Source organism: Melopsittacus undulatus (assembly GCF_012275295.1).
Source record: "Melopsittacus undulatus isolate bMelUnd1 chromosome 20 unlocalized genomic scaffold, bMelUnd1.mat.Z SUPER_20_unloc_1, whole genome shotgun sequence".
Lineage (NCBI taxonomy): Eukaryota > Metazoa > Chordata > Aves > Psittaciformes > Psittaculidae > Melopsittacus > Melopsittacus undulatus.
Window position 1 is genome coordinate 406,904 of NW_022993934.1, and position 26,132 is coordinate 433,035.

Below are 26,132 nucleotides of genomic sequence, written 5' to 3' on the forward strand. Positions count from 1 at the left end.
TCATTGCTGGCCTTTTCCTGCCCTTCCCCATGTACCATCTCACCATGTACCCCATGCTGCCACATGCCTCCCAGAACACCAAGATATGGCAGCAGAGATGGGGTCACCCAAACGATCTTCCACCACAGTGCCCCCAGCAGACACAAAGGGAACACCACATAAGCCACCACATAGAAGGTGGCTGAGAGAAAAAGTGCAGGGAAACCTGGGTACATATGGGACAGATGACCCCTTTTATCCTGATCTCTCCAGCAATGACCAGCGTGCTCCCACATCACCCTTACTGATGGTTTGACTGGAGCTGTGTGCCAGACCAATGTGCAGTGCTGGGATCACACGATGAGAAGTTACTTGGGGAAGGGAGGGACCTCTGTTAGACTCCCTTGTTGTAGCACACAACAAACAGGACCATTGTAAAGGGTAGCTTTTGAAGGAAAAAATATATGAGTGAATTTATTTATTGCTTTGTGGTTCTTCTTTCAAAGAGAAACATGAAATGTCAGCACTTTTTACCACGTTAGATAGTCTGGGATTTTCAAAGAACTCAGACGTTCATAGCTACATTTATAGTTTGTTACTAATCTATTTAAACTTTTGTCAGGCGTTTCTTTATGGAATAATAATCACTCCAAACGTACAAGTTGAGACATTTCAATATATGTCTTAGTCAGAGATTTTATAGCCTTCAGATGTTTCATTCAAATGTAGCCCTGTACAAACAACTCTAGTAGATCCTTCAATTAGTCACTTTGCCTTCTAATCCCAGAAATTTGGATTTCTTTCTGGTCTTATCTGAAGATTATATCCTCGAATGAAAGAACTTGTATCTGTGAGGCATTCCATGGATTTCTAACTCTTTCTTTTAACTAGGCCCCGTGTTAAAGCAGCCAAGTCCATAAGCAGTCTGTAGGACTACTGAGATATTAGGAATTATTTTAAGCTGATATTGTCTCTTACTTGTGCATTCTGAGCGATTTAATGTTTTCCAATTTTTACTTAGTAACTTATTTATAGCTTTCCATAGTTCTTATTTTAGACTTCGCTCATAAAAAATTAAAATTATGACCACTTCCAGCTTAATTCCACCTTAATGCCAAGATACAGGCTGACCAGCAACTTGCACTGTGCTTCTGCAGGGAAGGTGGCAGGCAGCAAAGTGGGTGAGCACTTCCCTATGAACACAGCTACTCAGAAGGAATGAGAAAGCACCATCCCAAAAAGTGCTGGTGGTTTAATTTGCAAAGGTTTTCAATGAATTTTATAGCACAATTGAGCTCTGCTCCCCATGTGAGACTGACCTCAAAGGGCAGCTGTGTGTTCAAAGGACCGTAATTACATTCACAATAAGGGTTCTAGGGTTTAATAGAGATTCCAAAGCACTTCACCGGCTGTTTCATGCCTAGACTGCATTACAGCATCGTACTAATAACAGGTTACTCCTACTGCCAGTTAGGTCCTTCAGTCACGAATAATAGAGTCACTGCAGACTTGGGCAATGGATCTCACCCTAATAACAACTGTGTGATTGTGCAGCCTGGGAACTTCATGCCATTTCATTGTCATTCAAATGGAGCCTTGCAGTAACACTTACAAACAATCAGGTGAATAGAAAGAGTGCAGTTTTCTGCTCCATAACAGAACCAGGTCTCTAAACCCTGAAGCCATCCCAAACACTGCCAGCAAAAAAGCCCTTGAGAAATAGTGATTCTCTCCCAACTTCTTGGCTTATTCCTCAGTTAAATTGGGTTTTCCTGCAGCCATTCAAAAGCACATTTGCAAATCACTAAGATGTGGTCCTGTTATGTCCAATGTATGTACACATACTGTGATGCTGAAGTTAATATTTCCAAATCCTTCCTAGGAATTCCCAGAATGGGTGGCTTCATTTTCTGAGATTTTACTGAGTTTTTAGTTTGCAAAATGTGTGCTCAGCTGACATCCATAAGAGCTACAGTGTGCAGTATGTCATCGTAAAATATTTCAAGCAGGGGACAAAAACCTGTGTACATCCAAATGAGAATAACAAAAACAGGGACATGTAATGATGCTATAATATTTTTAATGAGAATAAAGCTAACAGTCACAATCTAAAATAGTGCAAGGAGCAGAAGCAGAAAGAATGAATACAGAGATTTTATCTACAGAAAAACTGGTTTCATCGGTACTATTTTTGCTGCTACAGCTGTAGCACTGGACTATCAGTTTCCATTTTCAACCTTTTGACTTGCTTTCAGTCCAGTGAAACAAATCAAATCAGATGATTTACTATTTTTTCATACAGCTTCAAAAACAGTTAAATCAAAAACATATCTATAGGAAGGCTAGTGCAGGTACATTCTAGATTTCATTAATGTTAGCTGGGAAAGAGATAGAAGTCAGTTAAGAAGTTGTTCATCCATGTTAAGACTGGCTTCCTTTACACCACTGAACTCATGGAAGGTTAAGAAGTCTGTAGGAAAGAAGGAAGACATTTTAGAAGCACACTGCAGAAGTTTTACAGCAACACTGATCACTCCAAAATACTACAGCTTTCAGCTATAGTCCTGTACTCAGAGCTTCTGTAAACCTTCCGCTTTAAGAGCAGCTATGAATTCAGTGTTTAATTCTCACTCCTCATTTTCCATTATATCCATCTTGATTTAGCAGGGGTAGCAGCTCCCATAGTTGTATCTACGGATGTAGCGAGAAGAGTAGGGGTAGCAGTAGCGGGAGCTATAGGAAGGGTAGCAGTCACGGTAACCGCACAGACTCCCATAGCTCCGGTAGCCACAGGGACTCCCACAGTCGTAGGTCCGGTAGCTGCAGGGGCTTCCACAGTCATAGGTCCGGTAGCTGCAGGGGCTTCCGCAGTCATAGCTCCTGTAAGTGTACACGGTCCCGTAGTTGCAGGGTGAGTAACAGGAATCCTCACACTGGGTCTGGTAGCAGAAAGTCATCTTGATGTGATGGAGGGAGGCAAGCCTAAAACACCACAGGGAAGGAAAAGCCTGTAAGACAGCGCTCCCAACAGCAAGTAATACACAACAAACGTCGCAAGCACGCAGGGAAGAAAGGGCCAGGAAACCCAGGCATATTGCCTGACACTATTGTTCTATCCTCATTTTTAGTGCTGGGTCTTCCCCTTAATCCTCTGTCCTGACCAGCCTTTCTGAGCTTTGCTGCACATCCCCACTGGCTGCACCCTTGGATCATGATGAGAGATGTGATTGTGAACCACAATGCCTGGGTCAAAAGGAAGCTGTCAGGAAACAAGCTGGAAAATTCTTCATAGCTGTAGTGAGATGAAGACTTAAAGGGAAAAGAGGAATATGTGCAGAATTGTCACAGTTTCAAACTCTGAAATACCAAAGAAAATCCAGGCAGGAAAGAATATCTTAAATATAAATAATTCTCATCAAATCACAACCCTGATTCCCAGTGAATTAATCTACAATACTCATAGATTAGTAACTGGAAGGGGGGAACAGAGGGAAAATTGTATCATTATTCACTAGGTTCCCTAAATCTGCTCCAACTTACCCACTCTGCAATGAGAATAAGGCAGGAGAAGCGAATGTATTATCCTTGGTGGTTTGGGGTTTTTATAGAGCTCCTAGTCCCGCCCCATGCATGAAAGGGTCCAATTACCAAACACATTTTGCTTCCCTCATGACTCCTTCTCATTGATATACCGGTTCTGCCCAGGGTTTCTGATTATTGGTCCAGCACCGTGACATACAGGTTACACCCTCCAGGTTTCTTTCATCTCAAAACTACCAGGCCAATTAAGCCTTGGTATCATCATGCTGAATTCACTTCTTCAGTCCAGCAACATATGCAAAGATGTATAAATTGCCAAACATCATTTTTGGAGGACTGGCCTCACTGTGCATGTTGGTCCATGTGCTTTTTGGTATAGTTTTATTTCCTGAAATGCTTGTGGAAGGGGAAGCCTCTCATTTTCATGTATTTCATAACTTTAATGATGCGTGAAACAACACATTCCTACCAATCCCTTCCAACATTTCCTGTGACTAGCAAAGCGGGTAAGACCTTTGCACTGATGCTGTCATGGAATATGATATTGCTGTGCTTATTGATTCAGCTAGAAAATTGGTGTAGAAGCATTAAAAAGGCATGTATATGACGTATTTTCTGAGAAAACACCTTTCCAAGACTCAGTTCTCCAGCTATAAATTACATCCTTAATACAGCCTAGAAACAGAATAACGTGATACACGTTTTTAGGAACTGTGTTACATAATGCTGGGGCGTTTTCCACTAACGTAGTATTAATATTTAAATAATAAATCTCTTTGTACATGTGAATCTTTAATAAGTATTAATGAAGGCTTTGATATTCAACATTTTGAGAAAGGCCCTGAATGTCTGACATGTCTGTTATTATCCTTCCCTTAGATGCAAGTAAACAGCAGTGTTTTGAGGTGAAGGTCACCAGGGAAGACCGGGATGTTGCTGCTTTACCAGGTCACATCCACAGGGTTCAGCATTATTCACCATCATTAACAGCATTATGTTAAACACCTCAACAACATTAAGAAAATGTCATGTTAAACTATATTTAGCAGTTGGGGGACTCCTTAGGAAAACTTCAGTTATTACACATATATGTTCCTGTTTGGCTTATCTTGCTCTTTTGTAATAAACCCCTGAGTGAATAATTTCTGATCTAAGCATAAACGATCTCTAAGGAGATATTTTTGGATCCATAAAATTTGCCTAGGTTACATTGACTATCCGGGAGCCTGAATTTGTCAGTTTATTTAATAAATTATGCAACTTAATATTTCAAATATCCTTTAGATTGATTATTTATTGTTACCTGCTTCAGGGTTCTCATAAAGTCTTGTCAGTGACTCTAATTTATCCAGATCTATTTCCACTGTTCTTACACAGAAAAGGACCCTGGTTTCCTTCTACGCAGACGAAGGAGTTGGCTGTTGAAGTTTGGTAATAGTAACTGATAGAACATTTCTAGCAGGCAAATCTACATGACTTTCCTGTGAAGGTCACAATAAACAGTTAACATATCCATGCATATTTGATTGCAGCAAGGTACAGTCCTCTAATCCAACCACCTTTCCTGTACTTCTGTCATTGAGTTGGATATAACACAAATGATATTATAAATATGAATACTGCTAATATTCTGACCTAAAAATGCAATTTTGAAATAAAAAAAGAACAAAAACCAAAAGAACAACCAAACAAGAAATGCTTTCTAGGGATTATTATTTCTGGGAAAAAAAAAAACCAACTCTGAAATTCCTCCTTCCTCAAACCAATCCAGAGTTATTGCAGGTTTCATACACTGAAATTCATCCATTCCTCTAAAATTGGGACTGTGAACATCAATCAGTTCTGCTCTCAATATCCTTCCTTACCTTTCCTGTTATAATTCAGATTTCACCACACTAATTCTACAAATATAATTCACCCAGGAAGTCTGAACATGAAAGAAAACTGTAATGCAATGTCATACTTTTGGAAGCCAAGAACTGACTAATGATCACAAACCAAGGAAAACAATTACATCAACTGAATGAATGACGTGCATAAGTAAATTTGTTTTGTGATGAATAGGAGTTTAAAGCACAGAAGGCTTGGTCAGATAAATATATAAAAGGGAGAGAAATTCAACGCTCTCTACTCGCATCTCTGGACTTACGTTCTCACAGAACTTGGTAAGTCAGGCTTACTACAATGTTTTTATTTCTGTGTAGATGCTGTGTTTTTACTATATTGCTATACAGACAGCAGTTATACTTTAAAAGCAAAGGCTTTTTCCAGAAAAGGCTGTGATTTCATAGCAAGCACAATCTATTTTGTTTAAAATGGGATATATGCCTACATAAGCTTAGAAGATTGTGTCATCTAGCGATGCACTGTGAGAAATTGTCTTTATTTATGATATATTGAAGCCTTTGAGGCTTTATTATGAAATCAGAAAGGAGTGAGCTGGGCAAGGAGGCAGGGTATAGCTTTGAATGCAGGTGCTGGACTGGTTCCCATGTTTGCACTTCTCCCTCTTTCTTATACTTACGTAGGTTTTCCTAGAAGCAGCAAGCATCCACTTGATCTCTGGGTCAGACCTTATCTTCTTCTCTTCTGTTGTGTTTCAGACTTGCCTCCCCATCCATCACACCAAGATGACTTTCTGCTACCAGACCCAGTGTGAGGACTCCTGCTACTCACCCTGCAACTATGGGAATGTGTACACCTACAGGACCTACGGCTGTGGAAGCCCCTGCAGCTACCGGACCTACGACTGTGGGAGCCCCTGTGGCTACCAGAGCTATGGGAGTCTGTGCGGTTACCGTGACTGCTACCCCTCCTACAGCTCTCGCTACTGCTACCCCTACTCTTCTCGCTACATCCGTAGATACAACTATGGGAGCTGCTACCCATGCTAAACCCAGCCATAGAACAACCAGATAGGAAATGAAAGGCAAAATAGTAACATTTGAATTTTACCTTTTCTAAGCTTCTGTGATAGCGACTGCAGTCAGGAATGGTCCTGAGTGCTTAGCACCTCTCTTCAATGTCTGCAGCTACTTTGAGTAACTTGCTATTAAGGTGAACTCTTCCTTCATAAGCTTTGGATGTACTGTATAGTTTGAGGTGTAGCTTTACAACAGAAGATGCAGAGAGGAGAAGACACCTCATCTTGCTACATAATGTGCTGACAGCTCTGCTCCTCACCAAACACCACCATAGTTCCAAAAGCATCTACTGTGCAATCTTGTGACTCTTTAAAGGATGTGTGAATCCCTGAATGTTTCTCTACTACTACAAGCTGTAACTGCTTCTTACTCTCATTAAAAGATCTTGCATCACAATACTGCTGTTTGTTATATATTTTTCTTTTGTACTTGACTTTACTAATTATTTACCTGAAACATGGCAAAAAATGAGGCACAAGCTTCTCACATCTGCAGTTTTAAGCATCCTGTAGAATCTGAGGTGACAAAGGATGTACTGAGCTCTTTAATTTCTGTCTCCTCCAGGGCAGTCCTAAAATCTCACATCTGCCATGTCCTAATTCTGCCTCTCTTCCACCAAACACACCAAAACACTGTTCATTTCCAATATACTAGCTTAGAAATAAAAAGATTTAAGAAAACTACATCAGTACTTATCAACTACATTCCAGCCCAAGTTATGTTACTTTTGAGGATCCAAAATGCACTGAGACCCCAAATGCTGGACTCCCTCAGCTTTCTGCAGCTCTAAGTAGGTGTCTAATATGAGAACACTCAGGAGCTCACATTCATCTCTTCCCAACATGTTTGAAGGTTTCAATATTGCTATTTCTCCATCAGAGATTACTTTGCACAGATGGGCTACATCCCCAGCAGCATGAGCAGCAGGTTGAGGAAGTGGATTCCCCTCCTCTACTCCACTCTGGTGAGACACACACACACACACACCTGCAGTTCTACGTCAGGTTCTGAGGCATCAGCATAAGAAGGACATGGAGTTTTAAGTTCACCTCTAATGCAAACCATTCTAGGATTATATGACTGTATGATGTCCTGTGAATAGGCTGTGAGCTTAGTCCTTCCTATCACTGCCCTGGCTGGGCTGGCTTTCTGGCATACATCCTGTAATCATCTGCCAGCCTTCACCATCAGCAAAAACTGTTCTACAAAGGCAGAGCAGAAGCATGCAGATTCCAGATAAGGAGAAGCTTGGGAAGGAAGCCTCTTCTTTCCCTTAATTACCAAGAGGACATGTGATAGGGAGGAGGAAGAGTTGCTTAAAGCAAAAGTGGCTACCAGCCTGATGACAAAGGGGTGAACCTACCAGGACTGTTCCCAGGCAGGAGCCATCTGGAGCCACAAGAATACTGAGTTTTGCAAGTGATTTCCAACAGGAAATGCTCCTTCTGGTCTGAAGGAGCTTCAGTTCTCCAGCTAACACTGATCTGTATGTAGGAGTCACAATTATGGACTATGATGCTGACTTTCTCTAGTGGGTAGACTGCAAGGAAAGGGATTGCTGTAGGCTTTGCTTCCTCATCCCATAAGTGCTGGTTGCCACCAATTTCCAGCAGAAGTGAGGTTCACGTGAATTTGCATCCATGTAAAAGCAGAAATGAAGCAGAACCTAAACACTTATTCAACAGGTTATTCAAAAGGTTGCTGTGTAAGAGAAACCTGAAGGAAACAAACCCACAAGTCCTGGGTGAGCTGCCAGAAACATGCATCAAACCATGCTTTGAAAATTCACCATTCTATTAGTAACTGTAACAGTAACAGTACTGGTACCAGTAACTGGTACTTCTGGAAACTTATTTTGGACAAATTACCTACTAAAACAAAGGAATTTTATATTCACTGTGCTCAATGGTTACACTAATTTCCTTTTACTGAAAATATTTTCATCTAACAATCTAAAAATGCAAATCAAGGTTTCCCTCAACTGGTCATGATGTGCAAATTCAGCATTTGAAAGTTGTTGTTTTTTTATTATTATTTAAAAGTAACAGTGGCTTATGCATAAATTTGTTTTTAAAGTTAAAAAAAGTTATCAGTTGATGCATTATATAAGAGACTTTTCTATTTCAGTGTAACAAAGCAGTTGGTAATTGTTTTTCAACTCCTTTTTAACTTATTCAAAATATTCAGGTTTAAGTTTTGTTCATAATGCAAAAAAAAATTAAATTTCTGTGAAATGCCATTCATTATATTAAAAAAAATTACTAGATTTTTTTAAATAAATATTGTAAGAACAGATGGGGAAAAGTGGATCACAACTCAGGAAATTATGGAGGTTTTCAATACACACACAAATACAGCCTATTTGCATGTATTTAGAATTACACGCCTTATTGCTGTATAATTACATATATTATTTCTAGGTAAGCTTATTACTGACATGATAGGAGATGAAATAAATATGCATTTGATAAAAGAAGAGTTAAATTAAACATAGAAACATAGACCTTGAAAGAAAATGCCAATGTCTGTGAAATTGACTCAATTTTTCTATAATTACTAAGATTTTTTATGAGTTGTATTTTCTGTTACTGATTGAACACTGCTGCATGTCTTGAAGTCTGTTTAGGGCACTTCTCTATATTACTTTGATTTGTAGGTACAGAAGTTCAGGCACTATTGAACTGACACTTCCCAAGCTCAATTTCTGATTTTCAATATTAGGGACATCAAAATATTCCATGAATTTTGAGCACTTGGATGACTTTGGAAAACCTCATATATGTATTTAAATATTCCAGGACAATTAATGGCCATTCCAGTGCTCCTCGGGTGTTTGTGAGGGATCTGACCTCAGCCACAACGCAACAGGTTTCTTGGTCACTCCAAAATGAAGATCTTCTGACCTGTACACATAGTGTACAGGTCACTAAATTTTTCTGTACACGTCACAACTTGAGTTAATGTAATTGGTTTCTTCAACGTCAGGGATGATTATTTCTCACCTTGACAATGCAAAAGTTATGGGCTTGTTTCATCTTAAAAACTTTTTGGGTAATCCTCACTTCTAATTATCAAATCAAGATACCAAAATGGGCAAGAGAATGACAGATCCTCAGGCTAGAGATGGCTGAGAATCAAAATTCATCTTTTTGGGGTCTTTTGGACATATTAAACATGTATGTAACCTGAATTATGTCAGCATTTCCTAGAAGGAAAATTCCACACATTTACATCTAATATACATTTAAAAATAAACCCTAGTGTACACCCTCTCCCTCACAGAATGAAAAATCCTAAACCTAGAGCAATAGAGGATGCAAAGGCATTTTATGCCACTTTGCCTCTTCCTTGTACTTCTCAAACTGAGGTTTGTATCTGAGAAAAAAATAGGTATTTTATCTTCTTCCTCTAAAACCCTTTTTGTTTTATACTTTTGCTATTTCCTTTCAGCTTGGTTCACTGTCAAAACACAGGGAATTTATAGAAGTTCAGCATTCATTTGGGTGACAGTTTCAAACATACATTAATAGGAAGGAGGAAGAATTAATCACAGAGTCTATACCTTGTCATTACAACTGCTCATACCATAATAAAAGTCAGGATATCACCAAAACAAATGTAAATTAAATTCTCTGACACTGATGTTATCAGAATATTGAGAAGTTAAAATTACACATATTCTCTTACAACAAATCTTATTGATGCTGGTTTTCAAGCTCATCAAACACCAGCTTCCCAAAAGAAGCAGAGCACAAAATGTAAAGTCAAGAGCCTTTTATTTTAACTCAACAAATACCTCCTTGCATGACCTTCACTGCAGTGAGCCATTCCCCATTTGCATATTAAATGAGGATAATAACAGACATTCAAGAAGTGCTGAGCCTCATCAGAATTTATGGTATCAGTGCTTTTCCAAAACAGTCATTAAAACTTACTTTAGAAATGTTTGTATTATTTAAATTGTAATGGATTGTTGCTGAAAAGTGCCTTGATGTTGGACAATAAACAACAAGGGAACCCCTAAGCTAAGCACTGCTTCTTTCTATTAAAACTAAGGCATTACAGTCATCATCCTCACTCAGTGTAGGCAGAGATACAGCCGTATCTCATCACATCACAGACTGCTTTGCATCGAGGGGGCCTTAGAGCTCATCCAGTTCCAATCCCTTGCCATGGACAGGGACACCTCACACTAGACAAGGTTGCTTCAAGCCCTGCCCAACCTGGCCTTGAGCACTGCCAGGGATGGGGCAGCCACAGCTTCTCCAGGCACCCTGTGCCAGTGCCTCAGCCCCTCACAAGGAAGGACTTTTTCCTTATATCTAACCTGAATTCCTCCTAATTAAGCTTTAATCCATTAACCCTTGTCCTGTTGCTACAATCCCTGATGAAGAGTCCACCTCCAGCACTCTTGTATGTCCCCTTCAGATACTGGAAGTCTGCTGTGAGGTCTAAAACACATATATATATTTTTATATAATAAATACATAATATATAATAAATATCATCTGTGTGTGATATTACAAGATACTGATTCAAAAATATTTTCCAATGATTTCATCCAGAAAAGAGAAAGACAAAAGACAAAATAACCCAGACAGCAAGTTTCAGGCACATTGCTCAGATGTTCACGTAATTGATCCTGTGCCTTGGCCTAGACTTCTCATAGTGTGTATGACAAATTATAGACAATAGCAGAACCTAAAGGAATCAATGGAACGCCTGTTATTAATTGTGACGGAAATGAATCAAAATGGTTAGGAAAAGCCCTAAGCATATAGTGTAATGCCTCTTTCCCGGCCAGGTATTTTACACAACCCCACAATGTGCGGTATGCACATCTTTTGTAGGGGCATAACAAAGAAACACTCTACTGATTCCCCAGCCAGCCAGTCAGTGTGGCTGGAAATGTTCCATGTATTCCAGTTCCATGTATTCCAGTTTCATTCTCACTTGTCCTTTGGGTGAATTCCTAGAAATCCATTTCTCCTGGAAAGTTTTAAGATGAAAGAACCTTCCAAGGCATAATCACAATGTGCTACCAGAGGAATTTGAAAATTGACCTAAATGTGGGGGAAAACAATTATAGCAATTGCAGTGGTGATGTACTTCCGAAATGTGTTTTGTGACTAACAGGTAGTGGAAGCACACAAGGAATTGCACTGACTTCCACAGGTCCCAGAAACTGTATAAAAGTGCTCACAACCCCAAGCTCTTCCCAGTGCTCCTCTTGGTTTACTCTCCTCAGTGAACTCGGTAAGTTCAGATCCTGTTCTCACAGAGATTCCTTTAACTTGAGAATGACTCCTTTACTAACATTCTCTCGTATGTAACAGTGGTGGAACTATTTTATCTTGTATGTTTTCAATCTGTACAGTAAAAAAAAGCTGGGGACATTGATGAATGAATTTTTAGATATCATTGATAAGATGCGAAGCCTGGTAAGAAGTTTTGTCTTCATGTAAGAGGAAGCAGCAGCTCTATTGCTTTCGCTTTTTAAACTGAAATTTGGTTCATGGGCAGAGTAGTGTATTATGCAAAGCGGAAATGGCTTTTGGATGGAAAGATGTTGCAATAATGAATATGAACAAGTCACATGAATTGCTTTAGTCTCTCTAAAGTCACTGGAGCAGCTGTGACCTGTGGCAATAGAGGACTTAAACATTGAATCTTTACTGCCCAGCAGAGTATTTTCAGTATCCTTGCTAGAGCTGGCACTAACAAAGCGAAGGTTGCACAGGAAAAGGAATATTTTACATAACAAGATTAAAACCAGACAAGGAGGCTGTCTTTAATGAACTTGTCATGATTGATCTCAGCAGCCTGTGCTGGGAGCCTGGACACCAAAACACATAGATTCGGGTGTGCATCTGCAAGCTGAATCTCCTGTGTCCAAAGTCCAAAAAGAGAGTATTATATTCACTTTTAAGAGGAGAAACTAAAGAAACTGTGTCTCACAATCAGATCTAACAAGGAGGGAGCATAGAAAGGGGGTTGGGTACTCTTGCCACCAAGCCATTACTTCTGCTGCTCGCTGCAAGCTGATCCTACCCCTTACCTCCCTCTCTCTTTCAGGTTGCATCCTCCCCTCCACCACACCAAGATGTCTTGCTGCTGTGTGTACCCGTGCTACAGCATCTGCTACTCCCCCTGCTACAGGACCGTGCGCTGCTCCCGGACCTACAGCTGCTGCAGCCCCTGCAGCTACGGGACCCTGTGCCGCTACGTGCGCAGATACAGGTGTGGAGACTGCTGCAACTACGGCACATGTACCACCAGATACTGTTACCCTTCCTGCTGTAACTACAGCTACAGGTGCTGCTACCCCTGTTGTTAAACCCAGTGGCAATACCCAGGAAACAAGAATCAACCACGACCCAGCAAGCAATGAAGAATGGCTAATGTCAGAGGCAATGCTTACAGAAGCGCTGAGCCCCTGTGGCAGCAACTGAAGTCACTGAGAATGAGGAGCTTGGCTGCTCTCTAACATTTCTTGGCATTTGTATTTTTGTTCTTTTTTTCTGCTTCTTCCTGTCTTTCACAACTAGGACTTAACTCTGGATATTCTGCATTTAAACCCTTTTGGACAGATACCCTATTTAAACTCTTCAGCAATGAGAACAACAATCTGCAGCTCATTTGAAGCTTCTTGCAGTTGCTGCAGTGGTGCTAAAGGACTTCTGCAAAATTAGCTTTTGTGTCATCTGCATTTTCAATAACTACTTCCAGTAAGGTGCTGCGGGACTGTGTAATGGAGACATATTATGGCTGTCTCTTCTTTGATCTGGATTTACAAGTACCTAAGGGATGAACAACACAGCTTCCGCAAAAGGAATGTTCTGGGTAGCATAGTGCAATGACTCATCATCCATAGCTCTTTCCAGTATCCCAAAACTATAATCTTTCTGTATCTGTGCCAACTCCTTTCTTATTGCATTAAACTCTTTCTGCATGAAAAAAATGGAATTCCAGTTGTCTTCTTTCCTCTGTCTCTAGTTTATAGACCAGCAGGTCGAAGGAGGTGATCCTGCCCCTCTGCTCTCGTGAGACCTCACCTGGAGCATTGTGTGCAGTTCTGGTGTTCTCAACATAAAAAGGACATGGAACTGTTGGAACAAGTCCAGAGGAGGCCACGAGGATGATCAGGGGGCTGGAGCACCTCCCATATGAAGACAGACTGAGAACGTTGGGGCTGCTCAGCCTGGAGAAGAGAAGGCTGCATGGAGACCTCATAGCAGCCTTCCAGTATCTGAAGGGGGCCTATAGGAATGCTGGGGAGGGACTGTTCATTAGGGACTGTAGTGACAGGACAAGTGAACATGGGTTAAAACTTAGACAGCAGAGGTTTAGATTGTATATGAGGAAGAAATTCTTTACTGTTAGGGTAGTGAGGTACTGGAATGGGTTGCCCAGGGAGGTTGTGAATGCTCCATCCCTGGCAGTGTTCAAGGCCTTGTGTGGCATGCTTTAGTGTGAGGTGTCCCTGCCCATGGCAGGGGGATTGGAACTGGATGATCTTAAGGTCCTTTCCAACCCTAAGTATCCTATGATTCTATGATTCTACACAGATATACTGAGTGTGGTAGCATCCTGAAAGGACTTTGTATTCCTAATGCTGACAAAGAATTTCATACTACTTCACCTCCAGAGCAGTTGGTAAATACATCCTTTTCTTCCCTTTTACCCCTCAGAAATTTAAGAAATGCCACAATTTCTCCCTTTACTTAATTGAAGCTGTTACCAGATTTAAGGTTAACATATTTCAGCATAATAGGACTGCAATAGTGTTTATAATAATGTTTTAAAATGGAGAATTAGTCACAAACCTTTATACAGAGTATATAAAGATGTTCAAGTGAGCAGAATATTGTCCTATTCCTGGCAATTTAAATGTTCTTGCTCCAGAGTCACAATTTCCTATCACATTTGGCACAGACACTGGGTAGAACAAAATAGAGTTCTACAGGTGCAGTTGTAAGAATTCACTAAATCTGGGGACTAAAAGCTTAAAGACAGAAATAAAAGTAGGGGGAAAAAAGAGTCAACTAGTTCTTAAAAAATTAGAATCAAGTGACAGTATTAAATGTCTGCAGGGTGTTTTGGTAACAGCCTCCAGCCATGGAAGCAGTGAGAAAGTGCTGTCACGTCATCTTCCTCCTAATGCAGCCACAGCCTCTCAGTTGTGAACCCAGAGGTTCTATAGCATCTGCCTACAATATTCAGTGGGGAAAAAGTCAGTAAAAATCAGTTGTAACTTTGCCTCCTTTCAAACTCTGGGCTCTGAGTGCACTTCCCTGAATGGACAGACAAAAATATGCCTCAGAGGTGCTGGCAAAAGGTTTTTCATTAATCCTACCAAGCTCTATACACTGCAAAGGGAAAATTCCCCCCCCCCCTTTTCCATCATGGAGTCCCTAATCTTTCAACCCTGATCTTTCCAAGTCCCTTCCATCCTGGGCTCTTTAATGATTCTATGGTAATATATAAAATACAAAATTATTTCAAAATGTGAAACCTGATGAGTCCACACATTTGCAGATCACAGCCAGTTATGGATCATGTTCGAACCACATGATATTATCCCAGCAGCAACAACGAAGTACTTTAAATGAACCACTTATTTGGACTACACCAAGCCAAAGCCTGGAGTTGGAGAAACATGTATAACCAGAGGTACAGCTGAAGGTTCTTGCAGCTTCAGAAGTCCATGTTTCCCAGCTTGAGGAGGGCAAGTCTCTACAAGCAAACCCCTGAGTATATAAAGTTAATAACCTTGTCACACAATCTGTTTGATCTTATTGATTTCAAGACATTTGAGGCATGCAGGTGAAAAATAAACCCAGAGATGCAGTATTGATGCAGCATAATTTTTAATGTGAGTGAAAAGCAGACAGATTTTCAAAGGCATACAGAACTGAAAGACCGCATTCCCGAAGACACATTACACCCTGCTGATTCCATTCAATCAGCATTAAGGTTTTGCGTACATCATGGCAACAAACATGAAAAGCAGTTCACAAAGAACTGCAGAAGGAAGCATTTGATCAAGAGGAGGGTTTGGGTGGCAAGAGAGCAAGCACACACAGAGCAGAAGATAAATTATCACAAGCACTTCAACAGCAGAACAGAACACTCAAAGCCTCCATGAAGGGTGGGTGGCTGCTGTCACCAGGGCTCTGCACACCAGTGATCACTGCTGTCAAGATTCACCATCAGTTCGTGCTTGCTGGGCCTGAGTTGATCTTCACTTCAGGGATGTTCTGGCTGGGTTTAGCAGCTCCCATAGCCGTATCTCAGGCCATATCGTGAACCAAAGGAGGGGTAGCCATAGCGGCCAGAATAGAAGCCTGGGTAGCTGTAGCAGTCTCCAATGCCATAGTAGCCCCTATAGCCGCCATACAGACCTCCAGAGCCATAGCAGTCCCCAGTGCCATAAATGCCCCGGTAACCGTAGAGACCACCACAGCCGTACCGGTCCCCAGAGCCATAGAGGCCCCTGTAGCCGTAGAGGCCACCATAGCCCCGGTAGCCACAGGGACTCCCACAGTCGTAGCTGCGGTAGCTGTATAGGCTCCCATAATTGCAGGGAGAATAGCAGTCATCCTCACATTGGTATTGGAAGAAAGTCATCTTTCTGCGATGGAGGCAAACCTGAAATGCAGTAACATGAAGGAAAGCAAAAATAATGATTACTACAGTTGCAGGAGTAGCAAAATCATAACCAAATTCCTCAGATCCTTATTCTCATTACATTGCATTTCTATCATTTTGTCATTTTCCTGCTGTTTTGGAACAATGGGGTTTATGTCTTTTGTCACTGAGGTTTGTGAAACAATGGCTACAGCATATACCTGTTACAGACCAAAAGTTCATTGCTGCTGTTTCAGGATTTTACTTAGAGAATACTGGTAGGAGTTAATAATCCTAAATTTCTTTCAGGATATCAGCCTTGGATAGAGCTCTATATTCTCAAATCCTTCAAGAAACTCTTCAAGAAAGCTTGGAGTGTCTGATGCTTGCCATGATAACACACTTCAGCTTCTGGTTTAATCCTGGGGTAAAGGTTGGTCTTGATGTTCTTTTCCAACCTAGCTGATTCTATGATTCTTGCAGCAGAGTTGAAAGTAGAAGGTCCCATTTCAGTAATTTACACCAGTTTTGACTGGAATCTGGAAATGCTGACAGCACATGCAAGAAACCATGGAGCGTTAGCACACATGTAAGCATGTACTGTCCTGCCAAACAGACCTAAAGACCTCCCTTAAAATGAAATAGATTTATGGAAGACCTCTCTGAGGGCTATAGTGAAGAAATCCTTCTCTGCTTCTGCAGACCTAGTAACCAGCAATCCTTGTCATGGAGCCAGATACCCAGTCACCAACAGGACCAGGAAAGATTCAGCCCCATCTTTAAAACTTGAACCCACCAATGCATAAGCACAGACACAAGGTAATGAGAAAACTTCCAGAGAAGCCACAATTCTAACATAAATTATTGATCCAAAATTTCTAATCCTTATGAAGAATATGAATGGAGAGGATGCTTACCGAGTTCACCAGGAGGAGGAAGGCAAGAGAGCTGATGAGGAGCCTAGAGCTCTGAGCCCTTTTTATACTGTCTCTTTGCCCGCCTGGCTTATCTTAGACGCCCTGTGTATTCAAAAGGTTTGTAGTCTTATTGGCTGGAAAACAAATTTGTCTGTACACGTCATATCTTCAATTAATATAATTTTCTCCATTGTTTGGGATTATTAGTGTGTTCCCAGCCTCCCGTATGTCACATGTATTACAGGTTTCTTTCATCTTAACATTTTCTGGGCCAACCACATTCCTGATACCATTTTATAGTCTTCACTGTCAAAACTGAAGTTTATTTGTATATCATTTCAAAGCATTTCTAAGCTCCCAAAGAGAAAGAAATTTTTGGTGAAGAAATAAAACTTTCCCACATGTTTGAAAATCTCTGCTGCTCACTGGAAACTCTAATGCACCACAGCCCAGGGTGCATGTTTAAAGGAAATGAAAACATAAATGTAGGTATTTTATATTAAACTACATAGGCAACTTTAGGAAACTGGACCAGCATGATCTGCAAATAAATCTTAATGGCATTCCTCCAGAGTTCCTGGTGAAGAACAGTCATGCTGCTGCATGAGCAGAAAACATGATTTTGACAGAAAGACAACTACAGCATTGTTTGCAGTAGTTCACTGGAGGGCTTGACTGCAAGTTCAGCACAACAAAGTAGAAAATACAAGTAGGAACTTGGGCTGGGGAATAATAAATGATAAAGATTTAGTGAGATGCACTAAATTCTGTTTTCCAAGGATCCATAAGTATATTTTCTTCGCAAAGAATCAACCACGTGTATCAAATCCACTACAACAGTGAGGAACACGGGAGTTAACTGCATAAATCCTTGTATGACCTTCACCTAATTTCTGGCATTAATTTAAATATAAAATAAGGGCAATAATGAGCAAGCAGGATGTTGAGGCTTCCTCAGAATTTTGAATACCAAAGCACTTCATAAACACTCATTGATGTTCTCAATTTGCAAAGTGTTGCAGTATTTAAATATTAATAGTTTGTCACCGAAAGACACCCCAGATTTAATAATATGGTCACTCACAAGACACATTAAGGTCTCTTATGTCGAAGTCCTAATAAGGCAACGTATTCATGTTTCATGAAACTCAGAAACTATTAGAAAAATCTAAAATAGGAATAAAAAATTTGGGAATATTCACAGGCAAATTGAAAGATTTCTTCCCAATCACTGCGGTACAAACTGGAACAAAACCCAGACAATGATGTTGGCAAAACTTCCCCACCACTATCACTGAGTAGTACCAGAGGTCACAAGGCTGTTGAATAGAAGCTCTACTACAAGGTTTCGGCACACCAAAGCCTAATGCTTCTCTCCCCCACACGTTGCACCATAGATGTAAAAGTCAAGTGACTGGAGAACCTACAAGCAGATTGCGCAAATGGATATGGTCTAAACATCTCCCCAAATTATTTCTACCCCTCTAACTACAAAGAATTTAATGTAATTTTACTAGAAATATGCTGAGCCCAATTTCTTCTTGTTTTAAGATGAAAGAAATTCTATAGGTATTACACATGTGTCATAGCACCAAACTCTGAAAACATGAAAATCACTGACTCCAATTACATCAATTGAAAGAATAATGCATGCAAGAAGATATGCTGCAGAACTAACAACTAAGTTGAAGAGGGTATATATAGGGACCTACAGCTCCAAAATGCTATTCATTTCTCTTGAGCTACTCCCCTTGGTGAACCAGGTAAGTCAATATTCTTTCTGATGCATGTATAGTTGTATGTATATATGCATATATGTATGCCTATATGTTAGTAGAAATAATTGTGTGTGCACATGTGAATATATATATAAATAAGATATGTGTACATATATATGTGACATATATAAAACATACATATACATATGTACGACACCCCAAGCAATTTCTTGTCATTTTGGAGCTAATCCCAAACACAGAATTCTCTGTGACATCAAAGAATTCCTTCACTGAAACTTTTTTGCTCTTCCTGTGCTTATTTAACAGTAGGCTTTAGAACACTGAAAACCTGAAGTTTACTGCCACAGTTTTGAAGTCAGAAGTAATTTCTAGTTCCAGCTTCTTTTTGTTAGGTGTTGGGAATTAAAATCCCTAGATAAAAACTTTATGAAGCATTTACTACTTTAAGTAGACACCCAGAAAGGAAATTCCTCCATTGCACTGTTCAAGTTTATCCCATGTCAAGCGGCACGCAGCTTTACAGGTGATAAGGGGAGCATGTGATAGGCTGTTGGTCTCATCTGAATAAGCATTAGGATCTGAACTGTTATATTTTTCTTAAATTTATTCAAATTTCCCCAACTTCTGGGGTAGAAAATTTCAATTCTCATTTGGTAAAAAGTCTATTTTCTATGGATAGTCAGCCATGCAAGTGTTGTTTGGAATTCAGATGAGAAGATAAAAAAGACAGGTGGTTAAGAGGGTGAAAAAGACCTACAAGAGAGAGCGAGTTGTATTTCATCAGCTCTCCCCAAGCTTTGAGCCCTTTCTCCTGCTGTCAGCAGCCCACAAGGTCACCTTGCTTCTGGGTGTGTGTTTCAGGTTTACCTGCATCAACGAACAATGACTTTCTTCAGGGACCTCTACGATGATGGGTGCTACTCACGATTTGGCTATGAAGACCTCTATGGTTTTGGGGGCCTGAATGGTTACCATTACGGGAGCCCATATGGCTACTACCGCCATGGCAGCCCATACAGCTACAGAAGCTTTGGGAGCCTGTATGGGAGCAGAGGCTTGATCGGTTATGACAGTTTTGATGGGGGCTTTGGGGACCTGTACGGATTTGGGTACGGCTACCCCTTCTCTTCTCGTTTTGGAAGCAGATACTTCTATTGAAACTGCTGTCTGTGCTGAACCAACAGAAACAGCAATCAAGAAATGAAATGCAGGGCACAGATTCATGGCTAAGGTTATGATGCTGAGAAACGCTGAGCACCCACACCTCTGGCTGAGCTCAATGGGACATGTGGATGCCAAGCTGCGTAAGACTACCCCATATATAACCCTTCCTAATATTTTCCATTTATTCAACTGTTACTCTAAAGGGCAACTTAAATTACAGCAAGCACTGAGCCATCTTTACAACATGTTGATGGAGTAAAGCAAGACTTTCAGGTGTGAGTAAAGTGCTTTTTAAGTTAATACACAGCCACTTGTATTGCGATAGTAATAGGAGTTTCTGCAACCACCACGAATAAGTCCACTTTTTTCAGCTATAAACTTCACCAAAGATGACACCTAGGAGAGAAGCTATGTTACTTATCCATGCTGTTCCTCATCTGGCATGATTAATAAGCAACCCTGAAAGCAAGAAACATGTCTTGACTGTAAACTCCACTGTTTCCACAAGGAGAAAGCATCATTCAACATCAGACACACTCTGCTTGCTGAAGACACTTCTGTAAAACTGCAAACTTATTCTTTCAGTTCCTCCATGCTTTTCATTTGCATTAAAATTACTCTGCTTAATAGTATCAGATGTCTAGTCTCTTTTTGTCTGTGCTTACATGCCACACTACAGGGACCAGCAGCACTGCCACTCTCACCAACCAAAAACAAAGGTAAGTTAAGACTCCAGACTTTAGAGTATCACCACATCTCCTGAAATGCTCCAGCTCCAGCTTGTTTCCCAGAGTAGGATGAAGTTCTACCTCATTTTAGTTAACCTGTCACCCTGGGTTTATACAAATACTTCTCCAGAAAAGGGCAACACATGACTCTGTATTATCAAACACATACACTCCTGGAGCAAGCTGGGCTTTGTGCTTGAAAACTATCTCTCTAAAGCAAGCGATGGAGTGGAAGCCTCATTGTCTGCTAAGGAAAGATAGCAAGGACACTCAAGGTTAAAGGCATCTAAGAGAATAGACCAAAGGCAACCAAGCCATGACCATCTGCTGGAGGGATCATCTCCTTTGCAAACTGAACAGCCAGGTTATTCAGGGAGTTCCTGTCAACCTCTACCATGTCACCTTAGAGTAGTCTTGATTTAGATTTATAATATGAAAGATTACAATCTGGGACAGAACAAGGTGGTTCGACAAGCATAGCCTAGACAAAACTGCATGGATCCCACGCAAGCCCAATTACACATCAAAGATATCACCAGGAGTCAAACCTTTTGTTGCAGAATTGGTGGTGAGGGGCTATGTTTAGGCTGATTTTCAAGAGAGACACTATGTGACTACCCCTTTGCCACCTACACAAGCATTTCTGCATTCCTCAGATGACAGAGCAAAGTGGAGGTCAAGAAGGTAGGAAAGCAAATCAGAGAATCCCTTTCAAAGGCAGAAAACTGGAGGCAGGATAGTCTGCAAGCTGTAAATGCTATTCCTCCAGACCAAAGTCCATTTCTTTATATCCATGCCACTGTTTTCACTTAAACCTTTTGACCTTGAACTGGACTATAAGAGATGAACCCCATAGATCCATTTCCTTGTCTGGTAAAGAAGCAGCTGCAGCCAAGAGATGGGCTTGGTCTGCTGCCTTGTTGCTTGGAGCTCACCTCTTTGAGCCCTAGTTTGAGCAACACAGAGCCAAATCAGGATGCCCTAGCAAGAAGGTGAGGGCAGCAACCTCCACCCTAGCCTCCTAAGCAGGGCACATTGGCAGTAAATCAGTACAACCCTTTGAAACTGGCAAAGCTATTAAGACATCTTCTGTAATCCTTCTCCTAGATGCTGTCAGCAGCAAAAAGGGTTGGGTTCCCCAGGGAAAACATTAAGAAATGGTAGAGTCTCCCAGCACAATAAATGCAGCTTATCTCCCTTGGATGCCCTCCAGTACACAAGGCTTTTCCCATCGGCACATACTGTGCAGAAGGGCTGACACAGACATGCACAGAAGATAATAAAACATGGATTTGAGTGAAATCCTCAGTCTGCCCAGGATCCTTTGGCCACAGCTTAACATCCCCATCCATGTTTGCCAACACAACTGTATTTATGATGTCTGTTCTTTTCCCACTTGTTTCATTACCAGAGGCACTACCACTTCCGACAGCAGGTGCAATCACCACCCAGTGCCTGAGGAACATTGCCCACGGGCTGTAATTGACTGATGATCCCAGCCTGACAAGCCCAGCCTACCCAGACCTGTCACCATTCTCCACCACACTGGCTCAGAGCCTCCTGCCACCTCCTCACTTCCCTTTCTCTTTTGAAGGTACCACTGCTGTAGCTGTGACTCCATCTCCCTGCACAGCACTGGGAGTGCCCCAATGCATCTTGCTGCTGCCTCCCACCTAAGCAACCTCAGCCCTCCCCTCACTCCAAGGATCCAGGACACAGCCAGGATCTCCTGCCATGCTGCTCATCAGTCTTATGCAAAGACTGGAGCCCAGGCACCAACCAGGGAGGGAAACCAACTTCTCACCCCATGTGCCCCTGCCACAGGGGCCTTTAGCTACCAAACAGGATCATTTTATTACCTATTTATTCAAACAACAGGATGAGTCAAAGAGTCCCAGACTGTTGCAGAATTGGGATCCACACCATTCCCTGCCCCTCCCATCCATCAATCAACAGCACTGAGACCCATTTTCTATAGATCCAACCTAACATCTTCAGAAGCTCTTTTTCTTGTATTCCTATTCAGTGGTGCGTGAAGAACATCTTCCCTGTTTCATAGGGTTTTACGCCCTAAGGCTTAGGAAAAGGTGAATGATTAGAGGAACTCTGTACCTGATATTATCATACTAGATGATGGATGGCTAATTTAGCTAACAGAAAACTAACTCCTGTAATTTCATTTCAACTTCTGAATGCTGGCCTGGAACAGGATGTACTTACTGCGTGCATGTGGGAAATTACCGAGTTAAATGCACCTTGCGAACAACCCACACATGAGGCATGCTGCAGAACAGGCCTCCAGCACAAAGATTCACTGAAAGAGGGAGAATCCTGTTTAAAAAGTAAACTTAGCCCAAAATGAGACATTTGGCTCCTGATTATTGCACTAACTGGACTGGAAGCCTTTAAGAGTGCAATATTACACCAAACCTTTTAAGAGAAAGGAAAGTGTATCTTGGTATAGGAAAATTTGCCTTACGATGACAGAAATGAAAAGCATTTCAAAATTCACCATATTTAGATTAATATCCTTCTCCCATAATGCTATAATGAACCTAAAAGACATTAACAAATGCTTTTATCTTAAAAAGACATTGGTAGCTTCTTAATAAGATAATTGATATCTTCAGTTCTCTGAAAGCCTCAAAGCATTTCACATGAGCAGCTATTATATCAAGCTGAATAAAAGGTGTATTATAAATAGTCCCATAGAAATCTACTGGCAAAATTTCCTGAGTTTACTGGCACTTGCTGTTTCATGGTAACTGCAAGTCTCAACTTACTACATGGAAAGTGCAACTGGAGAGGCCTCAATAATAACCTTGAATTCATTTCCAAATGTGCCATTAACATAACAATGATGATTCCTTTGTCTGGCTTTTGAGGTTTGGGGGATTTCGCTTTTGCAGGGAAGGATATATGTGGTTGGTGAGAATCTGGTTTAATCACCTCTTCTAAAGCTCACCAACACTCAATTACACATTATTACAATGTCTGGTCAACATTGTTTTCCTTACACATAAGGATAATAATTCTCCAAAGAGTGACTACTATGGAATAATGCCACATTCTCGTGGCACCTTGCGATGCTGAATTATAGTGTTTCTGTAACAAAGTGTTAACACGCTACATAACATTTCAAACACATACAGCCACATGGGAAGCTTGTGGAATGTTTATTATTGATGTATTCCTGAAGAAACTGGAAATTCCATGAACGAACATCACATTCCATTTTCACATCCATAGCTTACATTGTTATAGAACATTCAGCAGAGCAATAAAGCCAGAAATTCAACTTATACACTCAAAACCATCTACTTTTACCTAACATGTGGTTTTACATTATTCTCGTTAATACCACACACCTCTGCTCTCATGCATTGTGTCACCACCTAGACAGGGAGGTTGAGCCTGAGGACACCAGGAAACATACACTGTTCCAGAAAAGCCAACATTGAGGAAGACCTGGAGCAATGAAAGCAAAGATGTGGGCAGCAGTTTCATGAAGGGACAGCTACAGCGTGGAGCTTGATGTGGGAAGGAGCTGTTCACACAACCCACAGCCAAATCTCTCAACAGTATCACTGTCCTGAAGCAGACTGATAGCATCAGTTTGGTGCAGCAGGACAAAGACACCTGAATTAGGAGGAGCAGAGGGTAACACACATAGACACGCACACACACGTCAAGGCCAGTAACATGTTGCAATGTCATGTTTAATGAAAGAAGCAGATCATACAGAGGTAGGATTATATAGTAGAGATTACAAATTGCCTGCAACCTGTGGTTTGATGCAAGATGATTCATGTAATAACTAGTGGCGCTTCTCTATTGCAGCTCTGGGTTGATACTCAGACCTGATCAGAGCAAGACATATATAGCACAGAAACAGAGGCTAGTTGACACCATGACTCTCTTTCATGCACCAGTTGCCACAGAAAAAAGGGACCTAAAATGAATGTCATACCAGATCCCTTTATGTTGCCACAATGAATTAGCCCCCAAAGAATAAGCAGTATAGTCCCATAGCATCAAGAACAGAGCACTTAGAAAAATAGGAAGGCATTAGAAAAACAGCACAAGTAATCCAAGAAGGATGTAAATGGACATTTCAGAAGATCTGAGCATCTACAGATGGATTTAGTGGCAGCTCCAAATGGCTCAGCCCTTCCTAAATGCTGTGCCCTGGTGCTCAGCCACATTATCTACATCCTGTTTGACATGTCCTGGATATTCTTGTTTCAGCAGCAGCAGCTTTAGCATGGTCTGCAGTTTCCAATTGGGTATCCCCGTCCCCATCTGGCACCACCATAAACAAGGGAGGTCCCAGGAGTACGGGCAGCACTAAATCCACTTCCAACTTCAGGGGTTCCTGCAGATCCCACGACGCTCTGCTGAGGGAAAGTGCTGAGGATGGGTCCAGGGAAGGTCACAACCACAGGTGGAGGGTAGATCACCACCCGGGAGTCAGGACACTGACGAACACAGGGTTCATTGCAGCTATCAGCAACGGGTTGTGGCACAGCCACCCCACATGGAGAAGCACTGCCATCAGTGCATGGGCTTAGAGAGTGCACCATTGCTCAGGGGTGGCTAATCTGAAGAGCAAGGAAGTAGTATAAAAAGAAGGCACAAGTTCTATTAAGTTTCACAATCAAACATTACAATAAAAGACTGAAAACAGGCTAGAGGCAAAGGCAGAATTTTCATAGCTCAGTTCCTAAAAGATTCTTTTAAATCTTGTACTTGAACACAATAAGACCTGGAAATGAGTTCTCATGAAAAACTAATCAGAGCTCATCATCCAGATATGCATTTACCAAAGCCAATAGCTGAACAGTCAGAAATGTATTGATTCACATCAAGAAAATTTAGGCTGATATCAAAACATTTGCACAGGATTCATCTTAATTTATAACTACAAAGAAAGGCTTTGTTAGAAAGAGGAATTCAGATGCAACTTACCTACTTCACAAGAGAAATAAGAGAAATGATTATACAAGATCTGCTGCTGAGCACTTTTATACTTGCCCTTAAACTGCCCAAAGCATGAATCACCTACACGCATAACATTCTAATCGATTACTAAACACATTTCTTTCAGACTCAACTTTGTTAATGAATGTTAAATAAATCGCTCTTTGTAATTATTAGCCTGTCATACCCCATATGACCTGTACTTTACTGCCATCCGGTCTCTGCTCTTTCAAAACTTTATATAGAGGGGATACTGTGCCCTGCACCTTGCAGAAAGATAACATGTTTATATGGTTTATGCTTGATGAATGATCTTGTTCCTGGGCAGGTGACAAATAACCATTTTCTTGGAAGAAAACATATTTGGTCCAGCCCAGAAAGAGTTGCAAAAGTGAGGGATAACCCATGTGCTCGGCCTAGGGGTAGACAGGTTCATGTGATGAAATGAGGCTAATGCAAAGTCCAATGAAAGCTTTGGCACCCTGCAGAAATCCTGAATTTTATAGAGTTCTATATCCAAGTAAGTCAGCC

At 41.0% G+C, this 26,132-nt stretch overlaps 5 protein-coding genes and 1 long non-coding RNA gene across 6 annotated transcripts; 3 read left to right on the plus strand and 3 right to left on the minus strand.

Annotated features, from left to right (window-relative positions):
- Window positions 1–2,041: 2,041 nt before the first annotated feature.
- LOC106023598 (keratin-associated protein 6-3-like) lies at window positions 2,042–3,622 on the minus strand. Its single transcript, XM_031054700.2, has 2 exons — window positions 3,520–3,622; window positions 2,042–2,961 (listed from the first exon to the last, which is right to left on the minus strand). Exon 2 carries the CDS (start codon window positions 2,934–2,936, stop codon window positions 2,640–2,642), a length of 297 nt encoding a protein of 98 aa, XP_030910560.1. The 5' UTR covers window positions 2,937–2,961; window positions 3,520–3,622; the 3' UTR covers window positions 2,042–2,639.
- A 1,942-nt stretch (window positions 3,623–5,564) lies between these two features.
- LOC106023599 (scale keratin-like) lies at window positions 5,565–6,841 on the plus strand. The gene is made up of 2 exons (XM_031054703.2): window positions 5,565–5,684; window positions 6,123–6,841. Exon 2 carries the CDS (start codon window positions 6,150–6,152, stop codon window positions 6,411–6,413), a length of 264 nt encoding a protein of 87 aa, XP_030910563.1. The 5' UTR covers window positions 5,565–5,684; window positions 6,123–6,149; the 3' UTR covers window positions 6,414–6,841.
- Window positions 6,842–11,567: 4,726 nt separating this feature from the next.
- Window positions 11,568–13,409, plus strand: LOC115947524 (uncharacterized). Its single transcript, XR_004081442.2, has 2 exons — window positions 11,568–11,699; window positions 12,519–13,409. It is a non-coding gene; the product is annotated as an uncharacterized lncRNA (long non-coding RNA).
- Window positions 13,410–15,294: 1,885 nt separating this feature from the next.
- Window positions 15,295–17,077, minus strand: LOC106023605 (keratin-associated protein 21-1-like). Its single transcript, XM_013130583.3, has 2 exons — window positions 16,991–17,077; window positions 15,295–16,094 (listed from the first exon to the last, which is right to left on the minus strand). The coding sequence occupies exon 2, from the start codon at window positions 16,071–16,073 to the stop codon at window positions 15,714–15,716; it is 360 nt and encodes a 119-aa protein (XP_012986037.1). The 5' UTR covers window positions 16,074–16,094; window positions 16,991–17,077; the 3' UTR covers window positions 15,295–15,713.
- A 1,654-nt stretch (window positions 17,078–18,731) lies between these two features.
- On the plus strand, window positions 18,732–20,525 carry LOC106023600 (keratin-associated protein 19-2-like). The gene is made up of 2 exons (XM_031054693.2): window positions 18,732–18,753; window positions 19,591–20,525. The coding sequence occupies exon 2, from the start codon at window positions 19,612–19,614 to the stop codon at window positions 19,885–19,887; it is 276 nt and encodes a 91-aa protein (XP_030910553.1). The 5' UTR covers window positions 18,732–18,753; window positions 19,591–19,611; the 3' UTR covers window positions 19,888–20,525.
- Window positions 20,526–24,309: 3,784 nt separating this feature from the next.
- LOC115947519 (feather beta keratin-like) lies at window positions 24,310–25,731 on the minus strand. Its single transcript, XM_031054692.2, has 2 exons — window positions 25,590–25,731; window positions 24,310–25,222 (listed from the first exon to the last, which is right to left on the minus strand). The coding sequence occupies exon 2, from the start codon at window positions 25,202–25,204 to the stop codon at window positions 24,881–24,883; it is 324 nt and encodes a 107-aa protein (XP_030910552.1). The 5' UTR covers window positions 25,205–25,222; window positions 25,590–25,731; the 3' UTR covers window positions 24,310–24,880.
- Window positions 25,732–26,132: the final 401 nt, after the last annotated feature.